Below are 19510 nucleotides of genomic sequence, written 5' to 3' on the forward strand. Positions count from 1 at the left end.
TCCGGGGGAGTTGCTTCATGAGCAGCATCCAGCACCCCCAGCAGCAGCATGGCTTTATCCCACGGTTCAGGTGGGCCTCACCTCCTGGCTTCACCTGACACCGCCTCTGCAGTCAGGGCTCCAGCCACAACCTGGAGGCTCCTCTGTCTTTGTAAAGGCTAGTTCCTCTGCTGGGAATGTCCCCTTCCCCACCTCCCCCTTTTTCCAGACTAGCAAGGTGGCACCCTCACGTCCTCCCCCACCCCGGGGGAAAGAAGAAAAAAAAAAAAAAAGGCTCTCACTCTTCCCGTGTATATCTAACAACTATATTTTAGCACTTAACATATTGTAGTCATTCATTCGTTCAACGCGAGAACACAGATTAAATGCTTAGGGCAATGTCGGTCATAACCTAAATGCTCAAAAAAAAAAATCGTTAGCTCTCATCCTCGACACCATTCATTCATTCAATATTCGTGGAGTGTCTCAGGCTCTATGCTGTGCGGCCACAGCAGCGAACGCGACAGGTACAGTCTCTGACGGCCCCGCCCCGCCCCGCCCCGCCCCGCCCCGCCCCGCCCCGCCCCGCCCACGGACCAAGTGAAGTTCCCACCTCCAGGGCTCGCGGTGCGGGGAAACGCGGGGCCCCGCCCAGCGCTGGGACTACAAGTCCCAGAAGGCCGAGCGGCGGCGTCGCGGGGAGGGGGCGCGCGCACGCGCAACGTCGTGACGCCAGGGCGGGGAGCGGGCGCTAATGGCTGAGGCGGCGGGCCGCGGGCGGGGCGGGCAGGCGGGCGGCGGCCTTTAGGGCGGAGCCGGCGCCCGCTCGCTCAGTCGGCCGCGGCTAGCGGACGGTCAGTTCCCGGCGCCCGTTTCTCTCGTCCGCTCGCTCTCGTGCGGAGCCGCGGCCGTCTGCCCAGCGCTCCCTGCGGGTCCCGAGCGCGGCGCCATGTCGGAGCCGGGCGGCGGCGGCGGCGAGGACGGCTCGGCGGGCCTGGAGGTGTCGGCCGTGCAGAACGTGGCCGACGTGTCGGTGCTGCAGAAGCACCTGCGCAAGCTGGTGCCGCTGCTGCTGGAGGACGGCGGCGAGGCGCCGGCCGCGCTCGAGGCGGCGCTGGAGGAGAAGAGCGCCCTGGAGCAGATGCGCAAGTTCCTGTCGGACCCGCAGGTGCACACGGTCCTGGTGGAGCGCTCCACGCTCAAAGGTGCGCGGCGGCCGGCGGGCGGGCGGCGGGCGGGGGGGGGCGCCCCGAGGGCTGGGGCGAGCCCGGCGCCACGCCCCCTGCTGGGCGGGAGCCCCGGGTGCCCCCTTCCGGGTGGCGGGAGCGGACAGGGGCGCCCCGGCCTCGCCGAGCCCCGCAACAATGGGCTCGCTTTGTCTGCTCGGGCCCCAAGATGGCCGAGTTGGGTGGAGACGGCGTCTGCCGGGCTGAGCGCGGGCGGAGGCCGCATCCCGGCCTCCGATGTCACATGAGCTCTTCGGTTTCGATTTGCGTCCCGGCCACGCCGGCCCCGGGGAGGGATGTGTCGGGGGCCGACCCGCGGGGCCGTGCGCGCCCGGGGGGAGGCGTCGGGGCCCTTCCCCGTGGACCCAGGTGCGGAGCCGGGCCGCGAGCACCGGGCCGGGCCGCGAGCCGAGCATCCCTGCGCCCGGCGGGTGCGCGCTCCCGCTCCGTGGGCCGCCGCCCGGTGCTCCCAGCCTCCCGGTGCTCCCAGCCTCCGTGCCGTGTCTGCAGGGGATTTCCCTGTTTCAGGCTGCGACGAAGTGGACTCGCCCAGAGTCACCAGCCCCCCCTGCCCTCCCCCCAACCCCCCGGTCTAGACTCGGCGTCTCAGTGTCCAGCACGCTGCTGGATTTCACCAACCACACCTATAATATTTGCTTAGTATTTAGATGATCCTAATGGTGACCCCCATGATATCTGAACCTAGTTTACAGGTTTGTTGTTTTATTTTTTTTTGTTGTTTTTTGTTTTGTTTTGTTTTGTTTTTAAAGAGAGACCCGGATAGGCACACCTACTCGGGGAGAGGGAGCGAAAGGTTTGCATTTTGCAGCAGTCTCCTCAAACAGTGACCTTCGTCTTGAGGGCTGAGCCTGTCCTCAGGGAGTGTCTGGACTCTGCAGGACCGCTTGGTGGTTGATGGAGAGCGTGTTTGGCAGCGCAGAATGGGTGTAGCACTGTCCATCTGGGAACCCAGGAGTGATGTCCAAGTAAATTTTAACCTTAGGGGCACCCGGGTGGCTCAGCCGTTGAGCATCTGCCTTCGGCCCCAGGGCGTGATCCTGGGGACCCGGGATCAAGTCCCACATCAGGCGCCCTGAATGGAGCCTGCTTCTCCCTCGGCCTGTATCTCTGCCTCGCTCTGTGTGTGTCTCATGAATAAATAAAATTTAAAAATAAATTTTTTTTTTAACCTAAAAAAAAGTTAAGGAACTGGCCACTGTCTGAAAATGTTTACCAGCGAGCTTTTTATAATCTCAAAAAAGCTGTAAGGCCTGTCAATAATGGGATTTATACTGTCTCACCCCACCCCAACCCCCACACACTCATACTTATGTTTCTTTCTGATAGTTTGTTTCTTTCAAAAGCTGTTCTTGCCCCGGATATGCTTCATTGTAGCTTCCGTGTCTGTGAGAGGTTTGGAGGGTCAGGGTGTGAAAAAATGTTTTTCTTAGATACACATGGAATGTTCAAAAAAATGAGCTTTTCAGACACATTTAGACTATTAATGTTGCTTAGGGTTTTCTGTTGTATTGGGGATCATGTTTTCCAGGCTGGAAACCACTAGTGTTAAAATATTTTTTTGGACCCACTTAATCTTTCAAAAAGGGTACATATTTAGTCATGATACAAAATTTAAAGTATACAGATAAAGTAAAAATCACCGGGACTCCTTTGAGCCAGATATAACCAGTGTCAGCATTGTGGAATCTGTCTTTCTGATTATTTTTCAGTGACTGTGCATTGTTTTATTAAACTATACCTTAATTTGTGTTAAATTACTGTGTTTTGAGTAGTTTGACCTTGGCTAATTCTTGATCATACTTTCATTGCACAGTTGACGTATTTTAAAATCGGTGATTTCTACCTTGGGCCTCAGGTTTTGTTTTTGTTTTTGTTTTTTTATGGAAAAAATTTGTAAGTTTTGTTTTTGGTTCTAGACAGCTTATCAGTAATCGACTTTTCTCAAACATTAGAACTGAACTTTGCTAAGATTATCGGGGGAAAGTACTATTTCTGTAGTATACTTTTCATTGCAAATCATCTGTTTTCTTAATGTACATTTTCTTATTTCAGCAAAGCAAATGTCCAAGCATCCAGATCTTGGTTCCATAATGACTTGCACTTTTGAACGTGGGCTAAGGAGTGAGAGTGTCTAAGATTGAAATCCTACCTCATTCCTGTATTTACAAAAATAAAAAAGTATTTCTCGTAGTTCAACCTGTCTGTAATTTATTTTTCACTTAAATTAAAAAAAAAGACTATATGGTCCCCTCAGTCTAGTTGGCATCCTGACTAAAGTAGCATGATTTAGGGCAAGTACTGACCCAGATCACTTGATAGGAGGGCTTTCTTCTGGGTGATTTTTGAGTTAGCGTTGGCCTTTGTACATTTAAACAGATGTGAGCACCCAGTAGCTAGTTACAGTGAAAAGGTAGGCTTGCTTTGTGTTGTGGAAAACAAATCTGTGTAAACTGAGTAGACTGTCAACAAGAATGAAGTCATAATTTAGTGAACAAGGGAAAGTGATTTTATTTTATCCTCCCCTTCTTTTTATGGAAACAATTTTCCAAACACTTGTAATTGAATACAGAAGCATTTTTACAATAAAATATATTTTACAATAAAATATATATGTATACCACCCTAGCTAGCTGTGAACTTTTCTGTTAAAGTACAGTATTCCTTAAAATGTAGAATAAAGGTTGTGAATTTAACAGTTTATTTTGATACTAAAGGATTGGAGAGTTGGTGGGAAGGGAAATGTTAAATTATGGCCCCTCTGATTTGAAAAAGAGAACTCTCTTTTCTGTAATTCCTGGCCTGTAGAAAACTGTTTCACCAGAGTATACTTCTAAAATTACAATCAGAGGGACGCTTGGGTGGCTCAGTGGTTGAGCGTCTGCCTTTGGCTCGGATCATGGTCCTGGGGGCTCTGGGATCAAGTCCCACATTGGGCTTCCAGCAGGGAGCCTGCTCCTCCCTCTGCCTATATCTGTCTGCCTCTCTCTGTGTATCTATCATGAAGAAATAAAATCTTAAAAAATAATAAAATCTGGGATGCCTGGGTGGCTCAGCAGTTAAGTGCCTGCCTTCAGTTCAGAGTGTGATCTTGGAGTCCCGGAATCGATTCCCACATCAGGCTCCCTGTATGGAGCCTGCTTCTCCCTCTGCCTCTCTCTGTGTGTCTCTTACGAATAAATAAAATCTTTTAAAAAATTAAATTACAATCAGATAGGTGCCCGTTACTTCATAGGCATTTTACAATTTTAATGACATTCTATAGCAGGTTTTACCTGAAGTACATTTTTATTGGATGGTAAAGATGGGAGCAGATGAGAGATGCTTCAGTTTGCAGCTGGTGAAAATGGTGGTTCTAGGACTGCTCCGGCTCGTTAGTGACCAGGCTGAGGTTGGGGTCGATGCTGTGAGTTTTTGTTTATTTTTCCCTTTGGGTGTCTTAGCCTTCGCACTTTGTCTTTAAAACTGAAAATAGTCACCACCTTTGGTCAATACTTATCCTACATTTTTCTAAAAGACATCATTTAGGAGGTTTTACCTCATTATTGCAGAGATGGCTAGAGCTAGAATGTGAAAGAAAGCGAGAACTTTTTACAGTGCTCAACTTCTTAGAGATACAGCAGTGTGGAAGGTTTAATGGGGAATGTTTTTGTGGATTTTAAAAATTAGTTTTCTGAGAACTTACTTTCCCTAATGGATGAAGAAATGATGACTAAAATGTATTCATTTCTGGCCTTTGCTTTGTTCCCAAAATGGTTAGGAAAATTGTTAATAAATTAGCAGGAAGACTTTTGCTGTGACAGTACACTCCTTTGAAGCCGTAGGCCAGGAACCTTGCAGCCTGGATTCCTACTGTCCTGTGCTGTCACACTGTAGGCGGGCCCTGCCCTCTATAGGACAAACCAGTCTGCAGCTCAGTAAGTTTGAATATGCAGTGTAGCGTAAGCACATAACATTTATGAGCAGCAAAGGGAAAACCATCATCGCTTCTTTTTAAAAAGTAAAGATGGAGGGAAATTCTGTTTGCCAGCATTGTAGAGTATTACGTGGGATTTAACCCTCCCTTCACGTTGTAAAAAGTGTTATCAATGGAAGTCTTCAGGTTAGAGATAAAACTCAGACTTTCTCCCCATGCCCTGAGCCTCAGGCCAGATCAGGGAGTAGTTGTGACAAAGAAGTCACAGCCCTGGGACGCCTGGGTGGCTCAGTGGTTGAGCGCCTCTTCAGCTCAGGTCGTGATCCTAGAGTCCCGGGATCGAGTCCCACATCGGGCTCCCTGGTCAGTGGGGAGCCTGCTTTTCCCTCTGCCTCTCTGTGTGTGTCTTTAATGAATAAGTAAACAAAATCTTTAAAAAAAAAAAAAAAAAAAGAAGGAGGCAATGGGTGTCGAGGTGACAAGAAAAAGTACCAGATACAGGAAAGGGGGAATCTCTAGCAATTGTGTGTGAGCTTCCCCACAGGGAAGACATCTGTGACAGTGACAGTGAGCTACCAGAGTAACGTGGCATTAGTAGGTTTTGGATTTTAAGAGGAAAAGAAAATGAAAGATAAAGGAGAACCAGGAAAACATGTAACAAGTAATTTGGTAGTTTGTGTGGGCCAGAGAAAACAACTGGCTGCCTTTGCTGGGTGGAGAAGAACCTGCCCCATGGCTGAGAGAGTGGGAGGGAGGGGGATGAGGGACTGACCAGGGACCTGGGAAGCTGGGCAGCCTGGCCTGCCCTGCCCCTTTACCATCTGTTGTGCCCTCTAACCTTGCATGTTCACCAGGTTTTCTGAAAGCACACCCGGTCTCCCTAGGGGAGGAAGTCCGAGTCTTAAGGTAATTGAGTGCACATCTTTTTATATTTCACTAAGTGAAACATAATGGTCACCTAATTCACAGTGTAATGATGCAAATCACTCTGAGTTTGAAATACATTAAACTGGGCTTTCGATAGAAATATACACAGACTTGTGCTAAGTGACATTTTGAACATCTGTAGAAATTCAGTGAACTCTCAGAAGTTAACCAAAGAAATGTTTACAGTTCACTAAATGTGTGTATCAATGTGGCTCAACACTTTCTGTACTGGTACTTTGATTCTTGGAGTGTATTAACTAACAGGCAATATGCTATTGGCCCATTATGTGTTAACAGTAATGTTAGCAGCATTAGGAAACTGATTCAGACTTTCCTGAAAGTGGTATTGCCTGATAAAATATGCAGATTGTATTGGTTATAAGCTTCTAAATATAGCAGGATTAATAGCTTCTTTGTTATTCAGGATTAACTATTGAGTATCTTTCCTCTGAACAATTTTAAAAAATGTTTCTGCAGAATTAGAATGTTACACTGTTATTATTTGGAACATGTAATAATTTAGAGGGAGGCAAAAAGGTTAAATCATTTGATGTCAATTTATAAAACAATGGTAGGTCTTTCTACTAGGAATCAGACACTCAGACCTCATTTAATCTCTTTTATGGAGAATAAACATTTAAAAACTAATCCAAAATGGGTTCTATGATTTCCTTAAATTATTGCCATCAAAAGAAATTAGGGTTTTAACAAAGCAGTGGAGGATGCTTATTGGATATCCTTGTCTGAGGACTGTGTCTTTGGGTGTGCCTTCCCGAGCTCAGGCAGTGTTCTGCTGCATTGCGGTATTCCTGGTGGGGAGCTGGGCGTTCCCAGCAGTGCTGAGACAGAGCAGAGCCGTGACTCATCGCATGGCCCAGTGCCCAGTTCCTTTAACCTTGTTTGCATTAGGAAGTGCAGGCAGAGTGGCTAGATGCTGCATCCAGTTGGCATGTTTTCTGTGTGATTTTATTTTATAGATGATGAATCTTGCCTTGGAGGAAGAAATGATTCAAAATGAATATACCATGTTTTTTAGTTATATCAGGAATTTCCTTTAGTGATTATAGAATGGTACTTTTCTAGATACTGCTTAGATGCTATTTTGATGACATATATTTTATATAATTCATAGAACAGAGTTTGGAAAATTGAAGGAGAAAATACTCCATAGCCCTACCACCCTGAAAACTGTTTTAGTTTGGGATTCTTTCTTTTTTTTTTTTTTTTTAAGACTTTATTTATTTATTCACGATAGACATAGAGAAGCAGAGACACAGGCAGAGAGAGAAGCAGGCTCCATGCAGGGAGCCCGACGTGGGACTGGATCCCGGGACTCCAGGATCACGCCCTGGGCCAAAGGCAGGCACTGAACTGCCGAGCCACCCAGGGATCCCCTAGTTTGGGATTATATCTTTGTCTGTTCGTGTGCTTGCATTTTAGAGATTACAATCATATGCGTGGTTGGTTTCAGGCACTATGATCTGTATTGTGGTATTTCCATATTTTGGTAGTTAGAAAACCAGACTGATGTGTTTAGTTTTTTTTTTTCTTTTAAATTATTTTTTAAAAAGAGCTAGGAAGTCCCTGGCATACTAGAATAGTTGGCCACCTCCTCTTCTTAAAATTATACTAAAAACAATAATTTGGAAGAATTATATAGATATAGTATTATTTTTCATCTTTTCGTGTATATATTGTATTTGTCTCATCTTAAAGCTAATGAAATAAATGACTTTTGCTCAGACCTGTATACCCAGATTTTCAGTTGTTGGTGCTTAAAGAAACTTTATAGACCATCTAATTTAATATCCCACCCCCTCCTCTGCTGCCTATTATTTTTTAGTTTCTAAAATTTTAATTCCAATATAATTAACATAGTGTTATACTAGTCTCAGGTGTACAATATAGTGAGTCAGCACTTCTGTACATTTATCATACGTATACTCTTCGTCTCTTTCACTTATTTCACCCATCCCTTGACTCTGCTGCCCATTTTTCATTTCATGAATTTGAGGAAGAAGAATGACTTTCCCAAGATCACTCAGATAAGTCTGCTGCCTTTGCTCTTACATCATGACTTAAATGTGAAGGCAAAACACACATATCATGTTAATCCTTGGGTAGGTGGGAATCCCTGGGTGGCTCAGCGGTTTAGTGCCTGCCTTCGGCCCAGGGCGTGATCCTGGAGTCCCGGCATCGAGTCCCACATCAGGCTCCCTGCATGGAGCCTGCTTCTCCCTCTGCCTGTGTCTCTGTCTCTCTCTGTCTCTCTCTCTCTCTCTCTTTCTGTCTCTCATGAATAAATAAATTAAATCTTTAAAAAAATCCTTGGGTAGAAATTTTTGCCAATGCAGATATTCCATACAATATATCATTGCAAAGATAATTCAACTGGAGCATTTATGCATCTAGTAGATCAGTACTAGATCTAGTGCTTTGGATTATTTTCCAGTCTTACAAATTTTAATTTTTCAATTGTGCTTTTTTAATTATTCAGAAATTTTGTTCAGGGGCATCTCGGTGATTCTGTCAGTTAAGCATCTGACTCTTGATCTCAGCTCAGGTCTTAATCTCAGGGTCATGGGTTCAGGTCCTGGATTGGGCTCCATGATCACTATGGAGCCTACTTTAAAAATAAAAGACATTTTATTCACATGCATCTTGAGCTATCTTACTATTGAATTCCAGTAAGCTTTTTAAAATGACTACTGTGCATGATGTTTGCTGTGGGGAATCAGTATGTTCCCTGCCCTACAAGAGCTTGCTACTGGGGAGGAAGATGCACTCATAAATCGACCCCCAAGCAGGCTCTGAAAAGTGGTGTCAGAGCAGAGGGGAAGGCTAGGTGAATGCCTCTTGGTGACCCTAAGGATATTTCTTGGTAACAATTTTCTTAATGGGTATCTGCACTGAAAGGACCTTGATGAGGGATGAAGTAGTTCGTGTACTGGGGAGGACCCTGGATTTGGAATCACAGACTTCTGAATTCTCACTTTGTCCCTTTCCAGACACACATTGGTCAGTTCACTTACATTTCTTGGAAAACATGGGTAAGAATAGTCATGCCAACCCCCACAGTGTTGTCATGAATGTTAGGTATGTGATATGCCTAAAGTATTTTTAGTAAAATGCCTGTCCATAGTGAGTGTTGAGTAAACACCTGAGCAAAATACCCAGAGTTGGAAGTAGAAAGCATCTTCTGTGTTGGGAGAGTACAAGGGATGAGACTGCCAGGAGTGGGTGGTGAGCACTGGCCATAGAGAACACCACTGCCTGGGACCAGACCCTGTTCTGGTGCTTCCAGCACCCCAGGCAGAGAAGTTAACTCCCTTGCCCAGGATCACACAGCAAAGTGCCTGGGTCAAGAGTCAGAAAATAAATGGATAGGAAGGGAAAAATAGAGCCAAGTCATGTGGAGGTTTAACTGTCAGGTTGGGGGTAGGGCGATTGTTGATATTGACATGAATTTGACATCATATTTATTATAATTTGTAGAGGATGTTGGTGATGAAGGAGAAGAAGAAAAAGAATTCATTTCCTATAATATCAACATAGACATTCATTATGGAGTTAAGTCCAATAGGTGAGTTGTGTGACTATACTGGTACCTTGGATTATAAGCTTGTAAGATTTGAATGTAGATCTTAATTGACTCAGATGAAGACATTAAGAAAACATTCAAGATTTCAGCTGTTTAAATTCAGTATCTATCTTTGATTTCATGTATTGGAACTCTGAGAATTTCCAAGTCAGTATTTATTCTAAAGTAGTTTTATTTTAATTGCTACGTCATGGCATCCACTTTAGGTTTGAGCTGTAATGTACTTAACATGTGTAATAATAATTCTCAGATTATTCTCAGAAATTCTCAGAATTTTCTTTATTTTATAAGTGACTAGTAAAAACCTAATAAAGATTCTTAGGTAGAGGTCTAATTCTTTTTAGTATAAATCCCTAAAGAAAACATTACTGGTTCAGATGCATTTGTCATTACGGTCTTTAATGCATGTTACCAGGTTTTTCCCACCTAGAGAAATGGTGCCAATTTACACACCAGTAGACATATCCAAATTTAAGTATGTAAATGTTTAATTTATACTGCATTGGTTTTTTAAAACTTTTTATTTTGAATAATTTCAAGCTTACAAAAGAGTTGCATGAATTATATACAGTTGATATGAGGTATCCGTTGTTAACATAGCCACATTTGCATTATCGTTTTTTGCTTTTTGTTTTTTTTTCTTCTCGAACCGTCTAAGAGTTAGTTGTAGACAGCCTGCCCCTTTATCCTTAAATACTTTATTTTTTATTTTTTTTTAAGACTTTAGTATATTTCCTAAGAACAGGGACACTTCTATTCATAGCCTTGGTACAATTTTTAAATTCAGGAAGTAGTACAATAGCACTCTTTATGTACCATGTGCATATTCAGATTGTCTCAATATTATGTCCCTTACAGTAATTCTCCCTTGATCCGGAATCTAATTTTGTGTCTCTCATGATATTGACATTTTTGAGAAGTACAGACCAATGGTGATACATATTTGTGCATTTTTGGTAGGGTTGCTTTTAAGACTTTTTCCTTCTCAGTATGTCACATCAGGAGGCTTTAATGACTTTTTAGAATAACAAAGTATTATGTGTAAAGTACTGCCCTGGGAATGGAAAATTCAAATACTAATTTTTTTGAACTGTTAATTTAGCCATCTTTGAGCATCTATTATATGTAAGATATAGCAGTACATATGCAGGGAAATAAAACCTGGTTCCCAGAAGCTTGTGATCTTTTGGGAGAAAGCTCAGCAGGTACACCACTAACTGTACTACTTGGCAAAATATTAGAGGCACAGAATACCATGAAACATGGAGATTGGCAAGAGTGATTCTGGTTAGGGAAGGCCCCATGGAAGAGGTAATGCCAAAATTGGGTTTTGAGGATTACCTGGAATTTCAGCAGATGAATGTAGATTTCTTAAGCAAAGACACAAAGGCATGTAATGTTCAGAGAATGGGACATCTATTTTAAGCAGTGTCTTGGGTAGGGAAGGGGGTACATAACAGGAGATAAGACTGGAAGAGTAGATTTAGGCCAGGCTGTGGGGGGTCTGGAATGCCTTCTTGTCACTTTAACCTGTGAGTGACTGTTATTTATTAAAGCTAATCTGTGACTTAGTGCCATAAATAAATGGTACAAATGAACATATCAGATTTAAGCACATCATGGCTTGTAACTTGCAGTTACTAGGGAGGTTCATGTGAGTGAGGGCAAGGTTATGAACTCAACCCATACATTAGACAAATTAATTTTGCCTGGTTTCATGGTCACCCAAAACCTTGACCTTGATTCAGTTGTTCTCACCTGAGTAAAGAAAGAAAAGCAGTTTTTCACTATTAGAAAAGCAGCTCTTTAATGTATTCTTTTTTTATGTATTCTTAATATGATTTTTAATTTAAAACATTCAAATGAATTTTTAATTTACGTACAACACAGAGGACAATAGTTACTAAAACTGGTTAGGAATGAGGTTTTTTATTCTAATTTCTTTTTTTGCTTTCTTTTAGCTTGGCATTCATTAAACGTACTCCAGTAATTGATGCAGACAAACCAGTGTCTTCTCAGCTCCGAGTCCTCACACTCAGTGAAGACTCCCCATATGAAACCCTGCATTCTTTCATTAGCAATGCGGTGGCTCCTTTTTTCAAGTCCTATATCAGAGAGTCTGGCAAGGCAGACAGGTAAAAACCCTTCTTCCTCTGTTGGTTTGAATGTCCTATTTCACTTAGTGTTCACAAGACACTGTGTGAAAGATACTGTAAATTCGGAAATTGGGAGGGCAAAGCCAGTAAACCAAGAGGATATAATTCTGTTGCATTAATAAGATATATGTTATTAATGTTTGACAGACCTTAGATAATAGGCTCTTTTGGAGACCGACAACACACTAAAGTTTGAAGTGTTTGTTAACCTTTTTAGGGATGGTGATAAAATGGCTCCTTCTGTTGAAAAAAAGATCGCAGAACTTGAAATGGGGCTCCTTCACTTGCAGCAAAATATTGAAATTCCAGAGATCAGCCTGCCAATTCATCCCATTATTACAAATGTTGCAAAACAATGTTATGAACGTGGAGAAAAGCCAAAAGTTACAGACTTTGGAGATAAGGTTGAAGACCCAACTTTTCTCAATCAGTTACAATCAGGAGTTAACCGTTGGATACGAGAAATTCAAAAAGTAAGAGCATGGTATTGGATGTGTTTATAAAGTACTGTATTCTTTAATATCTCAAACTGGTTTGAGTTTTTGTCAGTGAGATGAAGTCTCCAATGATGTTAGTGGTTCTCTCCTTTGTGCTGGGATAGCGTGCAGTTATTTAAATATTAACCTTGAGAGAATATTGATCTCAGCTGTCTTATGTGCCTTTGCTTTCACTTATTAAACCACTTACAATCGACAGGAAAGGAAATCTACTTGAAATATAAAAATTAAGTTGTAATGCATGTGTTCAGTTAAATGATACTTTTCTACCTTTATTTAAATAGTGAATACTCTTGAATATTATTTATCCTTAAAGGTGACCAAACTTGATCGAGACCCTGCCTCAGGAACAGCCTTGCAGGAAATTAGTTTTTGGTTAAACTTGGAACGTGCATTATACCGCATACAGGAGAAACGAGAGAGCCCAGAAGTTCTCCTTACTTTGGATATTTTGAAACATGGCAAGCGTTTCCATGCCACTGTCAGTTTTGACACTGACACAGGTAAAAACTAGGACTAATAATGTGATCAGTAAGTTATTGATTTGGCTTTTGTGAGATCTTATGGATAATTTCAGTGAAAGTCAATAGATGAACCATCTTTCCTGTTTCTTCTCGTGTCTTGTCTCCTTTTCCCCCAGGTCTAGGTAATGAAAATGATTTTCCCATATACCTTCCTTCCCCTTTAGGAGTTTTGGGAACATAAGCCAGTTTCTAGGCCTGAGTAGAGAATCCCTGGACTCTTAGAATTTTCCTCCTATTTCTCAGTTACCTGATTCCTTGAGGAGATAGTTACTTTTTTAGTATGAAGTCAAGTGTGCTTTTGACGATCCAGGCAGGAAGGTAGTTGACATTAAACAGAAGTTGTTTGCCCACAGGACTGTGGAACGAGAGCTGGACACTGCTTTCTCTTCCTCTTTCACCTGCCCCATTTTCCCCATTCTCTGCCTTCCTCCCTGTTCTGAAAAGTGATCAAGATAAATTTAGTTTCCTGAATGCACAACAATGTGAGTGATGTTTTATTAGCACACACTGGGCACTCAAAGGTTTGGATACCAGAGAATGTTAGAACAAGGAATCGGGGCTGTGATACTCATCATGTTCTTTTCCTACCCCTCCCAAAAAGGCATGCTGCCCACATTTTAAATGTTTGAGGAACTTCCAGGTAGAAATCTTCTAGTTACTTGGAGCACATTGCACATGTTACCTGATCCTAATGCTAAAAGGTACACCTTGAAGTTTGTTTTTAAATACTCCAGAAATTTTTATTTCTTTCCTAATACTTTTTTTTTTTTTTTTTATCTTATGCTGGAGGAATCAAAGTAAACTAGACCCAGGTGCTTCTGGGATTCTGTGTCCATAACACATTCACCTCATATGAGCCATGGGTATAACATTTACATTTTAGTGTTCCTAAGGATGATAAAATTACAGTTTTTCTAAACCTAATGTTATTTATAGAACATTTAGATGGTATAGGAAACAATGAAATCTGTGGGGCCATCACCTACAGCCTTTAGAGTATTTGTGACTTGACTGATATTCTTTAAAAAGCAACGAGACTGTCCGTTAATTAACAGAGGATCATCCTGTTAATAACATGTTCTTTTTTTCAAATATCAGTTTCTGTGTCACTGACTCTTCTGCAACATCAGAATGTTCCGTTGTAAGACTGTATTTCAGTTTACTTACCCAGTGTTAAGTTGTAAGCAGTATCCTCTTAGTTGTATTACTTTTCCCTAATGAAGGTATGGTTGACATGTAACAATATATTATATGTGTATTACTTTATATGAAAACCATTAACCATTTCTCTGTTAATCTAGGTCTAAAACAGGCTTTGGAAACTGTGAATGACTACAATCCTCTGATGAAAGATTTTCCTCTGAATGATTTACTGTCTGCCACTGAGCTGGACAAAATAAGGCAGGCACTTGTTGCAATTTTCACCCATTTGAGAAAGATCCGAAACACAAAATATCCCATTCAGAGGGCACTGCGTTTGGTGGAGGCAATTTCAAGAGACTTGAGTTCTCAGTTACTCAAAGTATTGGGCACCAGAAAATTGATGCATGTTGCTTATGAAGAATTTGAAAAAGTAAGTTTTAATATATCAGAAAACCATCCTCAGGGCATGGAGATGAAAACATGCTGTAATAATAAGCTTGCTCTTGTAAATTGTATCCTAGGTTATGGTCGCATGCTTTGAAGTCTTTCAGACTTGGGATGATGAATATGAGAAGCTTCAGGTATTACTGAGAGACATTGTCAAAAGAAAAAGGGAAGAAAATCTGAAGATGGTGTGGCGAATCAATCCTGCCCACAGGAAGCTCCAGGCCCGCCTTGACCAGATGAGAAAATTTCGACGCCAGCACGAACAGCTGAGAGCTGTCATTGTCAGGGTCTTGAGGCCACAGGTGTGTATCACATTTTTAAAACACGTATATGAGTTTTTATAACCTCTTTTTTTTTTAAGGTTTTATTTACTTATTAAAGAGAGAGTGGGCGGTGGGCAGAGTGAGCGAGCGAGAGCATGAGCAGGGGGAGGGTTAGAGGGAGAGGGAGACACAGACTCCCTGCTGAACAGGGACCCTCTCCCCCATGTAGCGCTGATCTCAGGACCCTAAGATCATGACCTGAACTAAAGACAGACACTTAATGTACTGAGGCCCCCAGGCGCCCCCACTCCTTTTTTTTCTTAGAATGCACATGAACCACTTGTGTTTTGTGCTAAGTGCTTGAGTTCCATTTGTATCCTGTCACTGTTCTCTCTGTGATGCAGTGATTCTGTATTTACTCCAAATCTTCTCCATCCATTCATCCCTCCCCTAAAAATGCACAGGCCCTAGAGCTAGACTTCTTGGGTTTTAAATCTTTTTTAATTTTTTTTTTAAGATTTTATTTATTTATTCATGAGAGACACAGAGGGAGAGAGAGAGGCAGAGACACAGGCAGAGGGAGAAGCGGGCTCCATGCAGGGAGCCCGATGTGGGACTCAATCCCAGGTCTCCAGGATCATGCCCTGGGCTGAAGGTGGTGCTAAACCACTGAGCCACCGGGGCTGCCCTATTTTTCCTTTTTTTTTATTTTAGAGAGAGGAAGAGGAAGGTAGATGGAGAAACAGAGGGAGAGGGAGAGAGAGAATCTTAAACAGGCTCTATTCCCAGGATGGAGGCTGACTCAGGGCTTGATCTCACAACCCTGAGATCATAACCTGAGCCGAAATGAAGATGCTTTTTTTCTATTATTTTTTTCAACTTTTTTTTTTTATAAATTTATTTTTTATTGGTGTTAAATTTGTCAATATACAGAAAAACACCCAGTGCTCATCCCGTCTAAGTCAATCGAAATGAAGATACTTAATCAACTAAGGCACCTGGCGCCCCCCCCCCCCCGCAACTCAGAATGTTTTTAAATGCATGAAATAAAATGCACAGGTTTACAAGGAAACAATTATCTAAATTGTGATCTAGTAATCTCTGTGCTTTGCCATGAACAAATAAAATAGCAAGATCTAGTGATGGGCCATATTAATATTGTAATTTTGAAGTAGTAATGAGCATAAGCAAGATAATCAGGATATGTACAAATGTGGGGTAGCTGGGTGGCTCGGTTGGTTAAGCATCCAACTCTTGATTCTGGCTCACATCATCATCTCGGGATCCTGGGATCAAGCCCTGCCTTGGGCTCCCCACTCCGGGAGTCTCCTTCTCTCTCTCTTTCCCTCTAGCCCTCCCCACACTGGTGCACTCAACTCGTGCTTGTGCGCTTGCTCGCTCTCAAATACATACATAAATATTAAAAAAAAAAAAGATATGTACAAATGTGATGAGAAAGTATTTGTTGATGACAAAGCCTTAGAACCTCAAATGACTGTGACTGTTGTGTGCATTCATAATTATAGGAAATGCTAAATTTTAGTTAGGGGTTAGTGAAAATAATAATGATGATCTCCCCCAAACAAGTTTCCAGACTATCTGAATTTCATCCAAGACATCTGTGGACCCAAATGAAGGCCCCTGCTTGCTTTATAATTCTGTGGGAGTGTGGGCAAGAGATGTCTGTGGAAGTCTTGTGCTTCCTGAGGTAAAGCTCATCCTCTGCTCTGCTCTCTGAGAGCTTCGGGGAACTGAACAGGGATTCTTCCCGGTTGGTGTAGCCTTCATCTGTCCCTCTGCAGTGGTATTTACCTGTGGATTATAATTAAAGTTTTAATAATCAAAAAGGAAGACTTTGTTGGATACTGAGTTTATATGTAGTGTTCCTGCAAATTACTGAGCTTTCCAATATAGTTTTAATTGTTGACAAAACTTTGAAGAGGCAAGTACCCAAAACCTAGGTTTTAACATGTTATTTTAGCTTAAGAACTAAAACTACATTGTCAGAAGATCTTTACATGCAGAGTAGAATATACTCTCTGGTATTTCTCGTAGCTTTGTTGGGTTGTGGTTATAAAACATTTGGCTAAAAGTTAAAAACCCACAGATAGGGCTGACTATATTGTGCAGTGTTTGCTCCTGTACAATGGAACGACAGCCTTCATGTGATCAACTTTTTTGTCATGGATCCCTTTCAGGTCACAGCAGTTGCACAACAGAATCAAGGAGAGGTCCCTGAGCCTCAGGACATGAAAGTAGCAGAGGTTCTCTTTGATGCCGCGGATGCGAATGCTATTGAGGAGGTCAACCTTGCCTATGAGAATGTCAAGGAAGTGGACGGGCTAGATGTCTCCAAGGAAGGCACGGAAGCTTGGGAGGCCGCCATGAAGAGATATGATGAGCGAATCGACAGGGTGGAGACCCGCATCACTGCTCGCCTTAGGGATCAGCTTGGCACAGCCAAGAACGCTAACGAGATGTTCAGGATTTTCTCCAGGTTCAATGCACTATTTGTCCGGCCTCACATCCGTGGGGCCATCCGCGAGTACCAGACCCAGCTAATTCAGCGTGTGAAAGATGACATCGAGTCTCTCCATGACAAGTTCAAGGTCCAGTACCCACAGAGTCAGGCGTGTAAGATGAGCCATGTGCGTGACCTGCCCCCAGTGTCAGGCTCCATCATCTGGGCGAAGCAGATCGACCGCCAGCTGAGTGCCTACATGAAGCGTGTAGAGGATGTGCTGGGGAAGGGCTGGGAGAACCATGTGGAGGGCCAGAAGCTGAAGCAGGACGGGGACAGCTTCCGCATGAAGCTCAACACTCAGGAGATATTCGATGACTGGGCACGGAAGGTGCAGCAGCGCAACCTTGGTGTCTCGGGGCGCATCTTCACCATTGAAAGCACTCGAGTCCGGGGGCGCACTGGAAACGTCCTGAAGCTTAAAGTTAACTTCCTTCCCGAGATCATCACACTTTCCAAAGAAGTTCGAAACCTCAAGTGGCTTGGTTTCCGAGTCCCGCTGGCGATTGTGAACAAGGCTCACCAAGCAAACCAGCTGTACCCATTTGCCATCTCGCTGATTGAGAGTGTGCGCACCTATGAGCGCACATGTGAGAAGGTCGAGGAGCGGAACACCATTTCCCTTTTGGTGGCGGGCTTGAAAAAGGAAGTGCAGGCTCTGATCGCAGAGGGCATTGCACTGGTGTGGGAATCCTACAAGCTCGACCCATACGTGCAGCGCTTGGCGGAGACCGTCTTCAACTTCCAAGAAAAGGTGTGTTCTGATTTACTCCCTGCATCCTCTAGGGTCCTGGGAATGAACTGAAGGTAGTAATAGCTCACTCAGCACGGTAGTTCTCCCAGGAGGCGTTCCTGACCGATACCGCATTGGGCCGTGTGAGCTGAAGGGGAGGAGCAGCTCTTTTACTCTCTGGCTGGGCTGTTTGACTGTGGTGGGCTCTGGGAAGATTGTTAAATAACAGCCTGAGTTCAAAAACCAATGGAGAGGTGATGGACACAGGAGTCTGACTGAGTGAGACAAGAGCTTTATTACTGACACAGATGCTCGGACAGTGGGCTCTAGATCTATGGCCACGGCCCTTGCTTTCGGCCCATCCCAGACCCAGACTTCCTTCCCAGACCCCGGCACAGCTGGACAGCTGTTAGCCTCCTGGCGCCCAGCCTGCTGCTGTGAGCACAGCCATTTCCTGGTCCCAGACTTCTCAGTCAGAGGTCACCCTTCCCGTGAGCAGGGGAGGAGTGGGGAGAGGCTGATGCTTTCCATACATTTCCCTTCCCTCTGTGAAAAGCACAGGAGTGGGATAAGTGTTCTCACACCAACATGCGGGATTAGGTCCTCCTGGAAGAAGGCATTAAACATACGTTAATCAAGAAGACATACATAAATGGAGTGAATGGTGTTTTGAATATTAAATACACCTTCCTTTAGGTGGATGATCTGTTAATTATTGAAGAAAAAATAGACCTGGAGGTCCGTTCCCTGGAGACTTGCATGTATGATCACAAGACCTTCTCCGAGATCTTGAATAGAGTCCAGAAAGCCGTGGACGACTTAAATCTGCACTCCTATTCCAACCTGCCCATCTGGGTCAACAAGCTTGACATGGAGGTGAGGGATGGGTTGTTACACTGTTTTTCAGTTTTCCATTGTTGACATAAGGGTGGACTCTGTTTTATAAGCTTATTAGTTCGTCACTGAAAAGCATTTTTTTTTTTAAGGGTTTTTCTTTTTTTTTTTTTTTAATAATTTTTATTTATTTATGTATGATAGTCACAGAGAGAGAGAGAGGCAGAGACACAGGCAGAGGGAGAAGCAGGCTCCATGCACCGGGAGCCCGACGGGATTCGATCCCGGGTCTCCAGGATCGCGCCCTGGGCCAAAGGCAGGCGCTAAACCACTGCGCCACCCAGGGATCCCTGAAAAGCATTTTCCCGTGGAAATTATCAGCAATAGTCCCATTTCCCCTCGAGATATCCCATTTAGCTCACGGTGGAGTTGAGCTACATGGTACTGGCAATGCTCCTGTCCATTCCAAGTTGCAGGTAGTGAGGTGAGGGAAATCTCTATATTATCTGAATATCTGCCAGCCTCCTACCTCCCTGCTCACCTAGTAACAGGTTGTCCTCCCTGGCCTTTCCCTCCAGGCATCCTTCTCTGAATGATGCCCCCTCTCAACCACCCAATTTAAAAAGAAATGCCCAGGAGTGCCTGGCTGACTCAGTCGGTAGAGCATGGGACGCTTGACCTTCCAGATCATGAGTTGAAGCTCCTTGTTGGGCCTAAAACTTAAT

At 43.6% G+C, this 19510-nt stretch overlaps 1 protein-coding gene across 1 annotated transcript in view; it reads left to right on the forward strand.

Moving 5' to 3' along the window:
- Nucleotides 1–913: 913 nt before the first annotated feature.
- Nucleotides 914–19510, forward strand: part of DYNC1H1 (dynein cytoplasmic 1 heavy chain 1) — a 67766-nt gene continuing 49169 nt past the window's right edge. Inside the window, exons 1-9 of the mRNA XM_038545753.1 lie at nucleotides 914–1184; nucleotides 9562–9649; nucleotides 11629–11802; nucleotides 12041–12296; nucleotides 12637–12823; nucleotides 14146–14417; nucleotides 14509–14736; nucleotides 16896–17972; nucleotides 18648–18827. Coding sequence (XP_038401681.1) covers nucleotides 929–1184; nucleotides 9562–9649; nucleotides 11629–11802; nucleotides 12041–12296; nucleotides 12637–12823; nucleotides 14146–14417; nucleotides 14509–14736; nucleotides 16896–17972; nucleotides 18648–18827 — 2718 coding nt within the window. The 5' untranslated portion in view covers nucleotides 914–928. The remainder of the gene's footprint in view (nucleotides 1185–9561; nucleotides 9650–11628; nucleotides 11803–12040; nucleotides 12297–12636; nucleotides 12824–14145; nucleotides 14418–14508; nucleotides 14737–16895; nucleotides 17973–18647; nucleotides 18828–19510) is intronic.

Source organism: Canis lupus, chromosome 8 (genome assembly GCF_011100685.1).
Source record: "Canis lupus familiaris isolate Mischka breed German Shepherd chromosome 8, alternate assembly UU_Cfam_GSD_1.0, whole genome shotgun sequence".
NCBI classification, from domain to species: Eukaryota; Metazoa; Chordata; class Mammalia; order Carnivora; family Canidae; genus Canis; species Canis lupus.